This window comes from Thunnus maccoyii, chromosome 7 (assembly GCF_910596095.1).
Source record: "Thunnus maccoyii chromosome 7, fThuMac1.1, whole genome shotgun sequence".
Taxonomy (NCBI): domain Eukaryota; kingdom Metazoa; phylum Chordata; class Actinopteri; order Scombriformes; family Scombridae; genus Thunnus; species Thunnus maccoyii.
The window spans coordinates 4,653,852-4,672,486 of record NC_056539.1 but is presented as its reverse complement, the minus strand read 5'-3'; the positions used below and the strand labels follow the sequence as shown (position 1 = coordinate 4,672,486).

The following is an 18,635-nucleotide window of genomic DNA, read 5'->3' as shown; positions in this document are numbered from 1 at the left end:
TGGAGCTTATCTATCTTCAGTTGGTCTTGTTTTTGTCTCTCCAGGGCCATTTGCTCATCTGCCCTCCTCTCCTCCTCTCTGTGTTTAGCCTCCTGCATCCTCCTCTCCTCCTCCTCCCTGTGTTTAGCCTCCTGCATCCTCCTCTCCTCCTCCTTTCTGTGTTTAGCCTCCTGCATCCTCCTCTCCTCCTCCTCTCTGTGTTTAGCCTCCTGCATCCTCCTCTCCTCCTCCTCTCTGTGTTTAGCCTCCTGCATCCTCCTCTCCTCCTCCTCTCTGTGTTTAGCCTCCTGCCTCCTCTTCTCCTCCTCCTCTCTGTGTTTAGCCTCCTGCCCCCTCTTCTCCTCCTCCTCTCTGTGTTTAGCCTCCTGCATCCTCCTCTCCTCCTCCTCTCTGTGTTTAGCCTCCTGCATCCTCCTCTCCTCCTCCTCTCTGTGTTTAGCCTCCTGCCTCCTCCTCTCCTCCTCCTCTCTGTGTTTAGCTTCCTGCATCCTCCTCTCCTCCTCATGTTTTTCTTTCTGCCTTCTCCATCTCTCAGTTTCTCTGTCTCTTTCCTCTCTTTCATTCTTGCACTTTTGTAGCACTTCCAGAGATGCTCTCTTTCTGCGCTCCATCTCCATTTCCCTCAACTCTCTAAACATCTCTCTCCTGAGCTCCTTCCTTCTCTCCTCTGGGGTCAGTTCCCTGATGCCCTTGACAATTTCAGTCTTGAGTTGAATTTGGTACCTTGACATCATCTTTTCTTTTCTCTTTGTGTACTCTATATGCTCTTGGTGTGATGCAACCATGCATCAGTTAACCAAAAAGGCAGGTGCAGGCCACCATGCTGCTGTGATACAGCAGCTAATCAAAAAACAAGTATGTGGTTGCCAGGCAACCAGTGGACACAACCACTATATGCAAAGAAAAAGTTACAGCACATAACTGAAGTAATAAAGGTATTAGATAGGTATAAAAGTACTAGATTTGGACACAAGGCCTATCTAGAGCATGTAGCTCCCTCAAAACTGCAACTTGACATTTTTGTTTGCGTGTATGGATTAAACAACCTGATACAATGTGTTCATTAGTTAGATTTGGAAGTGTTCATGTAATTTGAGTAAATGAATATTGTTTTTTGAGATAAGACAGTTAATCCATCATGCAGAGAAAATTAATTTGTTATTCTGAGATAAGAAGAAAACTAAATCAATCTTGAGATAACAGGACTGAAATAATAATAGTAACTTTAGCGGCTTTCACCTTCTTTAAACCCTAGTTTGATATGATATGTTGAACTGAACATAACACATAAAAATGCAAATGTTGTAAAGTATAAATCAATCCATGATGGCATCTCATATTTATTTTACTGGACTTGAAATTGTCACACAATGTTGACAATACTTACATGTTTCTAGGAAAGAGTCTACACACACTGGAAGAAGCAACCAACCTTCAAGAGAATTACATCTGCTACTGTATATTTACTAAACTTCCTGGGGCACTGCACTAACACTTTATACTCTATACTAACACTTTATCGTGTGTGTGTATTGGTGTGTAGGGGATAGGCTTGTGACTCACTATTAGAACTAAAATGTGTTATACATGTAGGTCCTTTAAGGAATAGCTCAGTGTGTAGGTTGTGTGTGTGAGTGTGTGGTCAAGAGAGAGCATGTGTGTGACAATGAGGCCGGCGACCAGAGAGTATAAGGATAGCAGTATAACTGTGAACGTAGCAGTGCAGTGTGTGTACTGTTTAGGCTATTTGTCAGGGAATAAATGCTACAACTCCTTAAGACCCAAGCAAAGTTCCCATGTCTTGCTTGCCACCTGCTGATTAAAATGAAGGGGGTTAGCCCCAAAGTCAGCAACACAAAGTCTCCCCTGTGCTTCCCGAATACGGTCTGGACACTGATCAGGTTCACTTAAGCTGGACTGACCTTTAAGGTGGACCAGCTATTCTCATTTTAGTGACAATCTCAGCTGCTTCTATAGAGAAAATGGAGAAATGTTGCGCTGGTGGAACAGAGAGTATTAAATTAGCCAGATAGCTGTAGCTCTACCAGCAGTGCACAGTGGCAGTCCAATGTGTGTACAGTCTAGGCTATTTGTTGGTGAATAAATGCTACCAAACCAAAATAATCCCAGATAGGGGATTTTTGTGTTCTTTTTCACAACAAGCTCTTTCATGATTGCATTAGCTGAAAATGGCGATGTCCTCTATAGGGACCCTGCCCGCCCCCCCCCCCCCCCCCCCCCGCGCACTGGCTGCACATCCACCGGCACAAATATATCAGCGATTGCCGGTTATTGGGCTGACGGTGGCCGGTAAGAAAATTTTGACATATCGCCCAACTCTAGTAGGGGAATAGCAAGACAGTGACAGTTACTGTACTGCATAATGTAAAGTACATGTGCTTCACTTTCTAATATCTTCTTGTCCCTCCTTCCTTTCCATTTCACTTTCTTCCTCTCTTCCATTGCTGTACTACGGCAGCTGCTTAGCTGGCAGTTTTTATACTCTTGGTTGTGACATGCTGTCAGATGAAGGGGACCAGCAAGACGAAACTAATTAAAAAGACACGCACAAGCAAAGAAACAGCACTGTGTGCCTTATTTTTGGTGTTTCAAATTGCCAAAGCTAATAGGCTTCATACAGTCAGGGGTGAGCTACGTTGCTGGACTTGAGCAAATGTTGTGGAAGGAAGAAAGCTTCAGAAATGATGGAAAAAATTCTACTTTCTCACAACAGATTGGGACAGATTTAAAATATCTAAAAAAAATGTGAGGAAAGTTCCAAAATAGCATCATTATCATATTTCAACAGTGTATGTGTATGGAAACGTTCAGTTACTGCCTTCTGTGAGATTAATCGATTGTGATTAAATTGTAAGCACTTCACATAATGCAGTTTATAATGCAGGCTACTAAAACTGTGTTGTAATTTTGTGAAACTAATAGTGATTTCAGATAAGAGTAGACAAAAGCAGGATTCCTGGCTGAAATGCCAAAAATCCCTGGCAGATTTTATTAGCCATAGCTATCTAACTAACATTAACTCTGTGGGTTGGTTAAATACTCCATCTCCACCTGACTATGAAAATCAGAAACCTGTAAAAGGCATTTGCATTTCATGGCTATGTACATGAAATCAAAGCCTTGTAAATATGTAAAAAAGATCTGAAGCTAAAGCTTAAAGCAAATAGTCAGCATCCTCACCAGTTGATGATTCATGTGGACATGACAATAAAGGAGCAGCATTGTTCTTGTATTGCAGTGTAAAGTCAGTTAGCCTTAGTATTTTGGTGCAATATTATAAAAATAGTAATATAAGACATTTTTAAAATGTCTTTTAATTTTTAGGTTTATGCTTTATTGTTAGTATTTTCAAACAATACTTTTACTTGAGAAGAGATTTTGAGAATGAAGACAAACGGTTGAGTTTGTCCAAGTTAAAATGGATGAACCCCTAAAATCCAGTAAGTAGTTTGTAAGATCCCAGTTAGCTTCTTTGAAGGATGTGCTGCTCTTAATTTTGCACTCTGGCTCGTGCAAACTGTCGACTCTTGATTGTTTGACCTGATAACCAGCGTTACTATTGTAGATAACAAGCTAGTTAGCTAGACATGCTCATGTTAGAGGCTTATGTTAGGGTAGACACACACACAGTTAAATGATGACTGAATGATGATTCATATGAGCACCTGACTACTGTTTTAGGACAGACTTGAAAAATTGTGAACCTGTCCTTTAATTTCAGCTTTTGACAGAAATATGCATGGAAACAGGCTGGGAACTCATGCACCTGTTGCTGTACTCTGCTGACAGCTGGCTGCCTCAGGGCAAGCTGCTGCTGTTTGACCTCTGAGAAGAGCTTTTAGCGGCACATCTCTCAGACTGTGCAGAGTACTGGAACATTTGACTCCTGTACTGATCTGAATTAAAGCATGCAAGGCTCGTCCTCATCCATCCTGGTGAACAAGGATAACTTTACAGCTCTCGCAGGACTGGAAAGAGGAGAGTGGGGCATGTTTTCATGGTCTAATGTTGGAGGTGAAGATACGAGAGATGCCATGTGCACTCTGCTGTCAAAGCCAGTTGTCACACCTAGTTTAAATTCAGATTTGAAAACTAGTTTTCTCTAGAGCTCTACAGTTTATAACAACACAGACTGATGGACTAGTTTAGTAAGTACTGTGGTGATTATTATTAGAATTGACACATTTGGCTCCCGGTATTCCTTTCCTGTCCATGAAGTATTTCTTGCAGGAGCATCTTGAGTGTCTTAATCTCTTCATGACAATATCACTCTTTTCTGTCTTTCTTTGGTTTGTATTTTTAACATATAAAAGTGAGCAGCTGAGCGTTCACTGCAAATTTCTCCTCTGTGTAAGTTACTGAAGTATTTCCTCTCTTCTGCCTCAGCGTTGATCCACTTTCCACACTAGATTCAGTGATGTCTTGCCATGACTGAAACAATGCATGACTCTGAGGTGAGAGAACGCCATCCCAGGAAACATGATGCCAATTATGTTCCTATTATTATATTATAATAATAGAAATAAAAAAGATGATTCTTACGGAAAAAAATAAAGACTAGCGACAAGAAATGTTTACTAGCTGTGATTATTGCCAAAGGAGGTGTCACTAAGTATTTGCCAATGCCAAATTCACACATTTTTTTAATTAAACAAATATTTGGTGAAATTGTGTTGACATGTCATTTAGAATGCAACAAAACGCACAAATTTTATCCAGGAGAAGCTGTATATTTGCATGATTATTATGTGTGACAGCTGAAAGTAGGACTACTAACATGCAGTCAGGTGTAGGACTAAAAGTCTGGACCACATATCTGATGATTTCAGCCTCTCTATCCTAATTAGGATGTTGACTGAACATTGTACCAGCCATTACATTTTTTAAAAATATTTTTAGGTTTTAACGATCAAGGATGAGGTTGAAAGCTATTGTCTATTATGGAAAATTCTTAAAGGTAGATGTACATCTACATCTTAAATAATTACATTTTGGGACATACTGTATATCCTTGTCTAATAGTCCTCAAACTGCCCAGGTGTTGACTTGGTCTCGGACCTCTCTGGTATGGATGACAACTTCACTTATTCTGATATGTATTCTGCTCATAAACCTGACCTGGGGCCTCAATTATTACTGTATGTGTACCCTAATTTCTATGCACAGAATCGGATTTATCAATTTCTGCTTGTGCTTGAGATTTACCACAAACCTTTTGATGCATGAGTGTAATCCTGGGTAACCCACTCCCTAAATTACAGGTACAAAAAGCAACTCTGCCAACCATGAAAGCATAATTTAAAGATTGTCATCTATCGTTCCAGAGGACATTAATAATGAAATAATATGTCAATACCATTTGTTTTAATTTTTTAACTACAGCTGAGCTCAGACTATAGGAGTTTTAAAATCCAAAACAATTTTGAAATCAGGTTGCATTACGCACATAAGGAGAAACTTCACAGATATTCTCTCTAATCTCAAATAAGCACACACTACAAGATTTGAAAATAATGGCACATCACACACTACAGGATATTGTTAAGATTATTGTGCCAGAGGGAGCAATGGACCACCTCACATGATCTCATAGGGAAGCAGATGTAAACAAAATGGAGACTGACATGGTGCAGTAGTAAAGTTCTTTTCTTTGTCTGTACAGTTATGATATGTCTTGGACGACACATGTGGAGAGGAAGACACCCTACATTGAAGTTAGTAGGACTTTCAAAGGGATGTGGCTGACCATATATGGCATTCTGTTGGGTGTGCATGCACAAGCAGATGGATGTAGATCAGGTAAGAAATAACATTATTCATACTGAAAAACACATGTTTGATAAATACCTATTTTCTTGTTTGTATGAACTGTTTCTACTCAAACATTTACAGCTTGTTTCACTCATGCTTCGATAAATGAGCCCCCTGGACCAAACTCTTACAGCCTAACACAGCAAATGTACTCCAGATATTTTTATACCTTTGCAACTCCCAAACTTTTCCAGACCTTAAATTGCTCTCCAATCACCTTTACCTGAGGAGTAACATTCCCCAGAAATCCCAAGTGTTTTTCAAACTGCAACTTGTCTAAAAGCAAACTGTTGTTTCTGATCCCAGTAACAGAACACACAAAGCCATCTGAGATGCTGGAGTATCCCCCATCCTCACTTTTATATTTGTTATTACCCCCTTCATCCTGACATGGCTTTAAAAGCACATAGCTGCTTGAAAGGACTCAACACATGAGGAAAACAAGGTAAGAGGATTGGGATTTGAAATGGTTTAACAACCATGCGCTGCTAAAAGATGCTTTTTTTTTTTTTTTTTTTTTTTTTTTAAAGAAAATCATAAAAATATACATTTTCCACTAGGGGGCAATGTTGGTCTATGAAAGCCACAGCTCTGCCAAGCAGGGAGAAGAGAGTACCTGTTCCTGAGGTTGTTTTAGCCATGTGGGTCACAGCAGCTCTGCTTTTTAAAGAGATGAACAATGAACAGTGATGGGTAGGGGGGAGTAAAAGAATAACACAGAAATAAAAATTCATGCCAAGCAATCAGAATGAAAAATGGTTGTTCTGCAAATCAGTGAAATGAAGGAGGTTTTAATGGAAAGGGAAGGCCTGAGCCAGGGAGCTATTCCAATTCAAAGATGCTTTGAAATAATTACATATTCAGTACAAGAGCTGTTAATTGTGCACATTCACACAAATCTCTGCTGATGTATCATCACTGTCACCTTTGAGTGTCAACGGAATAGCACACTGTATAATTCTGATGACAAAAAGCTAACAGAAATGGAAATCTGGTGCTGTTTTTAGGAGCTCAGAATGGAAGTGGACAACGTAATTTCAAAATGAGCTCCATGCCTGCCAAATTATTTAAGGAGTGACCGAAAATTGATGGATGTTATTTGACAATGACTCATAATACAGGTCACAGGGGACAATTTGGATAGTTGCTTTGATAAACTCTTGTTCTGTATTTTTAAGGTGTGGCCTTTAGATACATCAGAAAATGCAAACAATTATACTGTCACAATTATATAGTGACTGAAGACTGGTTGATTAACAAAAGAGTGTAAATCAGTTCTTAGAATGTTCTTAGGATTTTCTATTGAATTGCCTTGAAATTGTGGTCTGCGTGATCCAGTATTAATGGTTTGGCTTGGCCCAAGATCGTGCAAGGGTTCGCTCTCATCAAGCATGAGGTGGTTTATGTGACCTCTGGAGTATTTACTCCTTCGTTTTAGTTCATTTGTTCAGGTGATAGTAATGCCATTTGAACTTCAGCACCAAATAACTACATTAAAATATTTATAGTAAAACAGTCATTGGCCCTCAGTTAAAAGAATGATGGCATGGTTCATTAAAACATAATCCATACCCACTACAGGTGACAATCCTAAAAGACAAGCTATTGTGCATACTAGCTAACTACTAACAGCTGATCACTGGAGAAGGACAAATACGACATGGATTACAGTAAGGTCCATCATGCTCAGCTACAGTTAAAGGTTCTGAAATGTGATTTTTTGGACTTTAAAGACCAGTTCACATAGAGAGCATTTTTAGAAGTCTCTTTGACAGACAGCTGGTTCTGAGGTCAGTGATGGCTGCATGGTGAGTACAGGGCACTCATGTAGGGCTGCAACTAAGGATTATTTTCATTATTGATTAATCCAAGGTGACATCTTCAAATGTCTTTTTTGTCCACAACCCAAAGATATTCACTTTACTATCAAGACTAAAGCAACCAGAAAATATTCACACAGTTTAGATTCCCAGTAAGACTGAAGCCAGGTTACTACGAATCAAACAAGCCACTTATGTGATAAATCCTGGTTCATCTGTTGTGACAAATGAAAAACAAAAAATGCCCACTGAATGCAGACTAAAGAATGCAGCTGTAGGTGACTTTACTGTCAGAGAATATGTCCAGGCAATAACTTAGAGGATTCAAAAGTAGGCCTGTAGCCAGAGGACTGTTGGTTCTAATGAAAGGGACAAAACAGGAGAGGAAAGCATCCAGAGTAAAGACTCACTCCTCTAGTGAGATGTTGGAGTACAGCAGAGGGGAGACTGACGAATGAGGATCAGACAGGCTGCTGGGTTGCTGGGTTGTCATCTCTTCTACCGTCCGCCTCTCCGGTAACGACGTCTGAGGGACAATTTCCAGCACTGCCCAGCACCTGAAGCACACAGAGAGAGAGAATTCATGACAGATTTAAATGATCTAAATTACCACATGAATAAACAAGATGTCACTTAGTAACTCACCATCAGTACCTCCACACATGTTATGCAGCTGTTCATATGCCTGTTCCAGGTGATTTTCACTACAAGTCAGTATCCTCTCTATCACTGACTGTATCCACATCAGGTTTGCATAACAATAACTGACATGGGACAAAATATGCCGATCAAATATTCTACAATTTAATATACTACAGCCGGTTATTAAAACAATTACTGTAAAGTATATACTGTACTATATATTCACAGCCACTGGTGATGCCTTATCACAGAACCACATTTTGGAATATTTTTGTTATAGCAGTGTCTGACCTAATAAGATCTTGGGGATAAATTTGAGAGTTTCACTATAAAGCTAAGCCTTATAGGAGCTCCTAAATGGTTACTTTTTTTACTTGGTTAAGAAATGGAGACTTATCTACGTAGACTGAAAATAAAGAGCTGCCAATAAGGCAGTAGTAATAGCATTAATAGCTATTCTGTGCTCACATGAAGATACAGTATCATGATCCATTAGATGACACAACAAGCAATTTCACATTTTTCCAAGATATGTAGTCACAAGGTTCATCTGATTTTATCTATATCTTTTGGGTGGAAGAGGAAGGATTGAATAAGTTTCATGATGTGCAAGGAACAAAAACAAAAGATTGATCTCTAGAAATTATTTTGAAATTAATTGGTACTAGGGTATCAAGAGCAAGCTTCAGGTTCTCAGTAGAAAGACATCCAGTGCTTACTGGCTAATGTCACAATGATATAGCATGCCCTCTAATCTACAGTAAAACACTCATAATCTGCTTAGCTACCACTGCCACTTCTCCCAATGCTGCACTATTAAATATTTTTTATGTTAACAATGGATCAAATCACTACATGTAATGTCAAAAGTGTCACTTGTAGTGATGAACCCATAGAGAATTATCACCAGCTTCTGCAGTTCCCCTCATCTCTACAAAGCTTTACAGCATCTTTGAGCTAATTGTTTTAGTTTTACAGTCCACAAGTTTACTGTTTTTGTTCAGTCTCACCACTCTCATCAAGCTTGTTTCCGGGCTGCGACAGGCAGCTGTTTTTAGAAAAAAAAAAATCTCTGACAAACCCACTATACACTCCCTGCCCAGCACCAGACAGCAGACAAAGTCAGAAACTAACTGTGAACATAGAGGAGCATTTAGCTGCTCAAGAGCCAAACATTTTTCTCAGAAATACTGTAGAGACCAAAACAGAACTACAAGAAGAGTGAAAAGTGGACCTGCATTCACCAGGTGGCCAGAAACGAGACTCCAAATGAAGGATAATGAGTGCTTGTTGGATGTGCTAACAGGCAATAGTTTGCCAATATCTACAGCAGCTTTAACATCTACATGTAGCTGGCACTGAAGTGTTGTTTGGTAATGTGCACTAATTGAAAATGGTTTTTAAGTCATAGTGACAATAATATTAAAATGCTGTTTGTTTGCAGTGTTAGAACAAAGTCATACACATTTTGGATTGTTTAATTTAAGCTGATTACCTATTCACCTATTCATTCTTGTTTAGACCACAGAACTGCCAAACTAAATGCTATATGGACTCCTTTTATGGATGAAAGTACCAAGTGTAGGGAAGGTGGAGGGGGGCTGTTCTTTGAAAAAAAATCCCCAATGAGACTATCCATCCATTAGCTGAATTAATCTAACTTTTGGTGTGTGGGAGGAAGCTAGAGCACCCAGAGGAAACCCATGCAGGCATGGGGAAAACATACAAACTCCACACAGAAAGGCTTTTAACCCAGAATCCTCTTGCTCTGAGGCGACAGTGCTACCCACTGCCACCATGCCAATTAGACTAATCTTTGTAAACTTTTGGTGAGGACTGTTTACTGTTAGACTATGATATCCAGTCCTTCAAAAACATACATAATTCTGTGAGGAATTTCACTGCCTTTCAGTTACAACAGGGCACTTTTTTTAATTCTGAGATTGTTAAAGAGACCGAACAACTTGCTTAACGCTACAGTTATCTTCACTGAAAGGGTTGTGCTCACTGCAGGTAATGTAGAATCTTTGATAATGTGCCGTTCATTTTTAATAAACTGCATGACATTGGATGCATGGCACTCTTACTTCCAAGCCTGGCTGCCCTTTCAGAGGATGAAACCCCCCCAAGCGTGACATGGAAACAGAGACTTACTTCTTGTAAAACCTCACATGGGCCACCATGAATTAATTACACATTCATTAGCAAGACCAAGCTGAGATGAATCATCCCCTTAGTTCTGGCAGAGCAATGAATCACAAAATGAGTCAATCTTTAGAAACAGACATGGTCTCACTCTTGGTGGTGATTTCACTCCAAACATAACACTGCTGCATGTGGTTATACTGTTACACCCAACATCTGGGCACTACTGTCCATTGTGATGATGATTTACTCCCTCCAAAACCACAGCCTCCTCCTGTTCTAATTTGCCTTTCCCATACTTGACATTGGCATCTATTTCCTTGTACACCATGTGTACATCATCTCTCAGTGCTGTGTGTCTGCTGGATTCAGTGCTGTATGGCCCCAGAGGTTTGTTGTGCTCCCTGCTGAATCTGTCACTGCAGCAAGGATTCTTTAGGGAGCAACCTCAAGAGCAAAGCCCATTCTGCTAAATAAAATGGCTGTATAAGTTTAGTGGTTTGCTCAAATAGTGGATACAATAAATGCTTTAGGTTTTAGGTCTTTTTTCTCTCATGTGAATTTGCTTTAACCCTTTGTCTTTTTAAGTTTTAATGTAAAACACAGTTGTGAAGCTTAAAATAAATAATTTAAAAAACAGTGTATTATTATATGTACCATTTGCTGCAGTAAATACCTCTGTGCCTTAGTCAGACCCTTATTTATGTGTTTGTGCCATTATGTAGTTGGGTATGACCTAAAGTTATTATCATAAAACATAACAGCAGTATGAACACAAATCCATTTTACACAACCCAGAGTTTACTTTGTGAAAACATCACGTTTTCATGCTGGAATAATTCCCTGAAGAATACATTACATTTGCATCAAATCATGTGTAAAAAAAGCTAGCTTATTATCAAGCAAGCATCAAATACAAGTGATCTCCGTAACATATTTTCCCTGAGAGTTTGGTTTATACAAAAGATGCCTGTCTTTGTAGATGGAGTGAATGTAAAATGAACTAGCAATTGTCCTCAATACAGATTTTAAAGGATTGCTGCCTTCTCTACAAATGTGTCTGCATAATTTATTTAAAACATTTGAAATAGATGTTGTCTTTGGTAATTTCATTGTTACATTTAGTTGATTCTTTCACATTGCTACAGGGGTCCTGTTAAATTTATAACCTCATAATCTACAGTATGTTATATAACTGTCTGTTATGTCGATTGCAACTTTAAGTCATTATGTTTTATGTCAGTCTGCAAAGGTTGAAGGTCATTGCTACAAATAAAAAAAAGTGTGTTAACTGAACATATCTGCTAACAATCCATTTTATAGGAAAATTAATGAGACAAGCAAAGGTAATACTATAATTAATCTGTCAAATTAATCTTATTTTCCAATGGGCCCAAGAAACCCATTCAGAACTCCTGGATACTTTTGAATTAAGTGTCAGCAGTTTTGTTTTTGGACAGCTATAAATTCAATCCAACAATTTTGTGTTTCAATTGGCTGGCAATTTCAAATTGAGCTGTTCTTCTAAAGTAACATGATGGATTCATCCCACTATTACCAAACAAATGCCATATAAAAACATGTTTTAATGTGTTACCAGAAATGTCGTCATGTCAGGATGCCTGATTGCTGAGAACACATTTAAATTCACAAGTTGCTTATACAGTTTTGTGCAGGTGATACCTTTTGCTGTCTCTGAACCTCTCCAGTCTCTCTAATAAATATGACCTACCAACTGTAAACTACATGTCTTTAATGTGCAATATTCATATGGCATCATCATTTTTTGGCTGTCAGACCATCAGTCTGAAAAATATAATCTAGCTTTAAACTGGCTCAGCAGTCACTGGAAAGATATACTCATGCATCGGGTCTAATTAAAATTCAAAAGATTTGCTGTACAGGAATGAAGTTAAGAGTGTGTTTTACTACACTACACTATCCTTAAATTAAACACATCTGTCAAAACATTTAGATATAGAATTATATAGAAAGAGCTTGGTAATACCACGGAAACAAACAAGGCTTTCTTTTACAGTACAGTTTCAGCTTACTTGCTGAGTAAATTGCCATATTTTACTTAGTGATGTTGTGAAACATATATGGTACCTGTTAACAGCACAGCCAATGGAATGATCTATTACAAAGGATATGGTAAGAACACTGTAATACCATGGAAACAAACAAGGCTTCCTTCTACAGTACAGTTTCAGCTTACTTACTGAGCAAATTCTAAAAACATGTACAAGAACATACCCAGTATTTAAGATGTACAATGACAGTAGAAGAAAACTGTTCCCGTGGAGGTTGTTACCAGGTAAGAATAAGATAAATCTAATAGACCTTTTATAAATGGGTGTAGCCATGAACAACAACTATATAAGAAAAACTAATTAATTGGAAAGTACTATCTTAATTTGTAGATACAATATAATTAAACTTGGGCTGTTACCAACATAAACCTTGGATAACTACAATTGTAATTTGACAATTGGTTGCCTACTTTCCTAGCAAGTGTGCAATTATATCTGAGCTATTACTAACCTAAACTGGTCATAACTACATGGTACTTAGTTGAGTTGATGGGTAATAGTGGAGGTTTTTCTTAGTGTTTCAGCTGTAGTTTCTCCGTATTTGCCTACTTATTACCAGGATTAATTACCCAATAATATACTATAATTCACCATATATTTACTGGGTAAATATTAAGTAATTAGGGGACTGTAAAAGGAAGGGTTACCCTGATTATATGGATACACGTCCATTTCCAGAACTGACAACTGCAAATATTTTGAGACTTGACTGTAAGTGGAAAAACTGAAAACTCATTTAATCCTTGTGACGTGACAGAAAAAATATTTTGATTCTCTAAACTGAGTTCAAACATTTATTTAATAAAACTGTCAGATTGACAGATTTGATTGAGCTCAGGACACATCCTGAGGACAGCTGCGTTGCTTCAAATTATTTTATTGTTAAACTTGGAATCTGTGAGTAACAGTTTTGCAAGATTTAAATAATTAATGAAATTTCCTCTGCTGTCCCATCCTTTGCTAAACTAATGCACAGTCCCTCTCTCAAATGAGAGACTGTAGATGAAACACATATATCATTCCTGGCGCTATGTGATGACTACAGCTGTTTATTAAACATGACATTCTACAAGTTGTTGTGGGAAACTCACTCATCTGACAGAACATATTTCTGAACTCTGGATCACTGGATTAGGTTCATGTGGATTATATTATTGTTAAGAATCTTTCTTTAATTATGTGTCGGCACAAGTGTGCTCCTTTGGTGCCCTTGGGAAAATTGCATAAAGACTTTGTTTGAACCAGTGAGGGCCTTGTGCCTGTGGGAAAATAGGGCCTTCAATCTAGATGTTTAGGCCAACATGGATGAAAAGTATTTTAAATGCTCACAAAAATGAAAATTTGAACATCCACATTTCCCTAAAAAAAACTGGACAAAATTCAATCTGAAGATTGTGTGATATGATCAAACAATCTAGGATGGCTACTGAATGGACCTTGTGGAGAGATTGTTTAGTTAACTACTATTCCCAAGGTCAAAATCTCAACTCATTGCTTCACATACATAATGTAAGATTTCACAGTGTTTTGGGATCTCATCTGTAGATGTTCACAATGGATTACACAAAGGAGATTGTCTGCTATGTCAAATGTATAAAATAGGCAGCTTGGATACATGTATTATAAGAGATGATCATGGCTGACCAACAGTCCCAACCGAGCCTCAGCTGGGGATTTCCCCTTGGATTGTCAAGGTGTTTAAGTATTGTGGAAATCAGCCTGATAATCCTTTAGGGTACAGCTAGTCTTTGAAGGTTTTCAAAAAACAAAGACAGCAGGCTGGGAAATAAAGGATGAATCACAAGTTCTTTGTTGAAAACCAGAGGCCATAAAGTTAGACTGCATGGAGAGAGAAAGCAAGTCACGGACAAGCAAGTTTTCTCCTCTCTGTGCGGCATTGACTGTTGGTCTCTTTGAGTCGGCTGTGCACCGTGCAGCTCTGAGAGATTTATCCATTCATTTGTTGTGGCTACGCCTGAATGCACCCAACAACACACCATTTCTATTTTATTCTACTAGTCTTTCATTCTGCTGGGTGGCTCAACAGAATTATGTCCCCAACGATAATTATCAATCAAAATTATGGTCTGAAAAATGGAGGCAAAGGAAATTGCTTACCAGGGCATCAAGCAGGAACAGGGACCCCAAAAAGAAGTAGTGTGATAAGAGAGAGTGGTGAGACAAAGCAATGGGTGAGAGAGGATTTGCATCTGTAAAGTGTCAGTTCTGTTGATTTCAGTCAACTTATAACAAACAGTGCCAAACTGTAGTCTTTGTGAAGAACAACTTGTGTCAAGTCAAATCCATTACATGAACTTCTGAGTTCAGTTATTTTATCATGGCTTTAATTTTAAAATTTTAATAAAGGTAATATTTATATTAATATATTAACTCTCTGATGATATAAAAGGTTTTGATGAAAAGAATGACACGAATGACTACATGCTTTATTTTTATTTGCTTTAAATAGGTTCTACACCCTTATACTCTTGAAAACATCACATACTGTAGTAGTAAATTTGTGGCCATAATTTACCCGGATCTCAATGATGTCTATGAAATAAGGAGGAAATTAAATTAAAATGGTGTATCCGGAAAGAGTGACACAATAATCATTCGAATGGGGATCACGTTACACTTTCATTCTCTCCTCAAATGTATTCATGGAGTTTAATTGTTTTTACATATGAATAGTGTGATGGTAGTGAGGAAGGAAAAGAGAGTGAGTATGAAATTCAAATCCTGCCTGCTTTTTTACTTCTGCACACCTGACCAATTGCTGCATGAAGTGGGTGTGCCTGTCAGATTGCCAATTTTGAAAAGTTACAGAAATTGCAGCCCCAGTTCCACAATCAGAAGGGTATGAGGAGAAAGGGGTTTCAAATACTGTTCTATAATTGAAGTACTTTGTTTGAAGTGGACCCAAAAAGGGAGTGTGCTGCATCCACTCAAGTTCAGTGCCTAGTGTAGTGGCAGAGCAGCAGAATTAGAGGGCTCTGTCTATGTTCAAAGAACTAGAATTATAACAAATAATGGTAGTTGTGTTTCACACAGGCTTCACTACCATGGCCGTATAGACTTGCTGTGTGGAACCGACAGATCACAAGGATGGGTCGCTTTGTTAGAGGAGTTTCCTATAAGGTATACTGTAAAATGCTGACGTTGGATGGCAGACAACCCAAACAATGAGACTCTGCAAACTCAAGAAGACAAACTGTTCCACTTTGGTCTACATCCTAACTTACCAAGGTCTCTTGAAAATGCAATACAGGGTCCTTTTAGTGATGCTATGCACTGACTGAAGAAGAGGCAAATGTGTAATTGTGGATAATACCTACTTGAAAATGGGGCAATGTACAGACTAATGGTGAAAATGGTAGACTTTCAACTAGAATTCCCAACAGAGCTTTAGAGACACCCTGACACAAACAGTAGATAAAGCCTGCTGAAGGGTCAATCTCTGCGGAGATCAATTCCACTGAGGGGCATCCATTGATTGGGAGCTACCAGCAAAACATGCAGATTTTCCTGAATGTCCTTCTTTGAAGCCCATCATAAGAGAGTGGTTAGCCTCAGATGGATTTACCATGGAGAGGCTACACAGCCACACAGTACTAAGTGATGGCAGCATGTCTTGGTCTGCTGCCTAGAGGGACAGAGTAAGATGGTAGCTGGTCCCATCTCCTCAGTGGAAAATGCATTTGCCAGGAAGAAGAATGAGGACTGTGCAGCAGAGGACATTTCTTACTGGGAAGATGAAAGAACTTTTCTTCTTTCTCTTGAGGGCTGAAATTTGCTTGGCTGACAACAGCTGGTCAGGGATGGCTGGTAGGTTTGTGGCCGTGGGGAGCTGCAGCCTTACTCACTTCTCTTTTAGCTGCTTGAATGTCTCATAGGTGTCAGGCAAGGAAGCACAGAGAAGAGTTCCCTGCAACACTTCCCTGTCACAACACTGAAGGGTGACGATTCTTAACCAAACTTGCCAAACATGGCAAGAGTTGTGACTCTTTCAATGGCTGTGGCAACAGCACCAGGCAGTTTACCAAACTGCCCTGCTGCACAACACATAAGCTCAATCTTCTGTAATTCTCTCTTCTATTGTGGAGGCTTTAAGCGACAGTCAGGAGCACCAGCCACACAATGAGACCATTGTCAACAGGGCTATCAGAGATAGGAGATAATTCTTGTTATAGGTATTCCACTACTTTGCTGTCCTTTTCTTCACTTGTCAGACATTCTGACAAAGCTCACACAGAGTTTAGTAAGCCCAGTCACAACAGACAATGGCACAAACAAAACTGATTTGTGCTTCTTCACAAAATACCTGGTCCTGGAAGCTTGGTGAGGTAATGACTACTGTGGGTCATGCCATGGCTACCATTTGTTGTGCTTAGTTTTTGATACAAAGAAGAAAGCTCTTGATGCTGTATCTCAGACCAAGCTTGTAAAAAACTGAATGGTGAGACATAGCTAATATGATGGCTTCCTCTATTTTTGTTACACCAGCTCTCAACAGCACAAATTTGTGTGTCAAAGTTCACTGAAAATGAACATGAATTAACTTTGCCTCCAGGAGTGAATCCAGCACTTCCACATAAATTACTGTTTTTTGAAATTTTGTCTAAGAGTTCACTGGGATGATCAAGGTCTCAGCATGAGCATAGTAATCCTGGTGCTGCATATGCCAGATCATTCAGAGGGCCTGATATGGCTGATTTTAAAACCTGGGCATATGATGTGTATATGAGGTATGTATGATGTGGCCTCAAGTGCAAGCATCATACCTGATGAGGAGCTGCAATAGCCAGGAGACCACAGTATGAGAGGTTCTGCTGGGTGGTGTGTTGAATGAACAAAGCCATCCTAAACAATAAATGAAGGGGGATGCAGTGGCTATGGCACCCCACCTTTCATGATGGTGCATTACGCAATTTTTGATGTATGGATCCACAAGGATGTGGGGTTAAACACAGAGCCAGGTTAAAAGGCAAATGCCATGTAAAATAGAACACTCTGTTGACAATAAGACTCATATTTTCTTACTATACATTTACTAAACAATGAAAGGAAAAAAAAAGCAAAAGTTGATTTTGGGTTTTGCAGTGATCGTGTTGACCAAAGGGCCTCTGTATAAGTGGTGGGATAAAGTGAGGCCTGTTTACTGAGCACTGAGAAAACTGAAATGTTATCATGAATCAATAAATGGAGCTCCCCTGTGAAAAAACCTGCCATTAAAGAGTATTGCTTTGCCACACAACACTGCTTTCAGAATCTGGTGTGTAGGTTGGACACAAAACAAAAAAATGCAGCCTGAAGCTCATAAATCTCAGAGAAGCATCCCAGAGGAGAGAGACTTATTGTGTGGAGCTGCTGTAAGTTGTTTTGCCAGAAGCTGAAGTGAAGTACACCAAGTCAAAGTCAAGTCAAATTTATTTATAAAGTTTGATAATAGAAGGTTGTTTTCACATTCATCTGCTCAAAATGGAAACTTTCTCTGTGCTAACTAAAAATCTGAGTTTAAGGAGTGTATCTATGAGCATGATTTGTGACATCACACCTAGTTTGGAGCCAGTCACAGTCCAGTATGCAACTTACACAAGTGTGATGTGGAAACTTAAAGCCTCCAGTGCACAAACACTAAGCATGGACTGTGGAGTGAAGTAGAAGACATCTTGTATCCAGCAGTTAAACTTTTTAAATGAACAATATTTACATATTCATCAATTCTGGAATTTATAATGAGGGAGAAGGAGGAGATGTCATTTTCAGGATTTTGATGAGATAATTGAACTTTTTTGTGGAAAAACCATATTAGACACAAATTATTATTCAAAGTAGAGTATTTTATATACTGAATTTGTCTGGAGGGGATCTCTATGGTATAATTAATTGGTGGTGTCTGCAAATGTGGTTTAATACTACATCAAACAATATTAGAGGTGCTACTTTATCAGACATACAACAGTAGAGCTGCTGGTCTATCTGTTAACAGTGCAACCAAATAAACTAACGTTGCAGGTAGGTGTGGGTGGGTGTAATGTTCCCCCTAAGCCTCACACCTAGATTCCATTGGGCATGGCTGCATCGCGTACCGGCTGTAACA

At 38.9% G+C, this 18,635-nt stretch overlaps 1 protein-coding gene across 2 annotated transcripts in view; it reads right to left on the bottom strand.

Annotated features, from left to right (window-relative positions):
• Positions 1-18,635, bottom strand: part of si:ch211-51h4.2 — an 87,075-nt gene that overhangs the window by 15,076 nt on the left and 53,364 nt on the right. For both annotated transcript variants that reach the window (XM_042416184.1, XM_042416185.1), the window contains one exon: positions 8,063-8,209. In XM_042416184.1, coding sequence (XP_042272118.1) covers positions 8,063-8,209 — 147 coding nt within the window. The remainder of the gene's footprint in view (positions 1-8,062; positions 8,210-18,635) is intronic.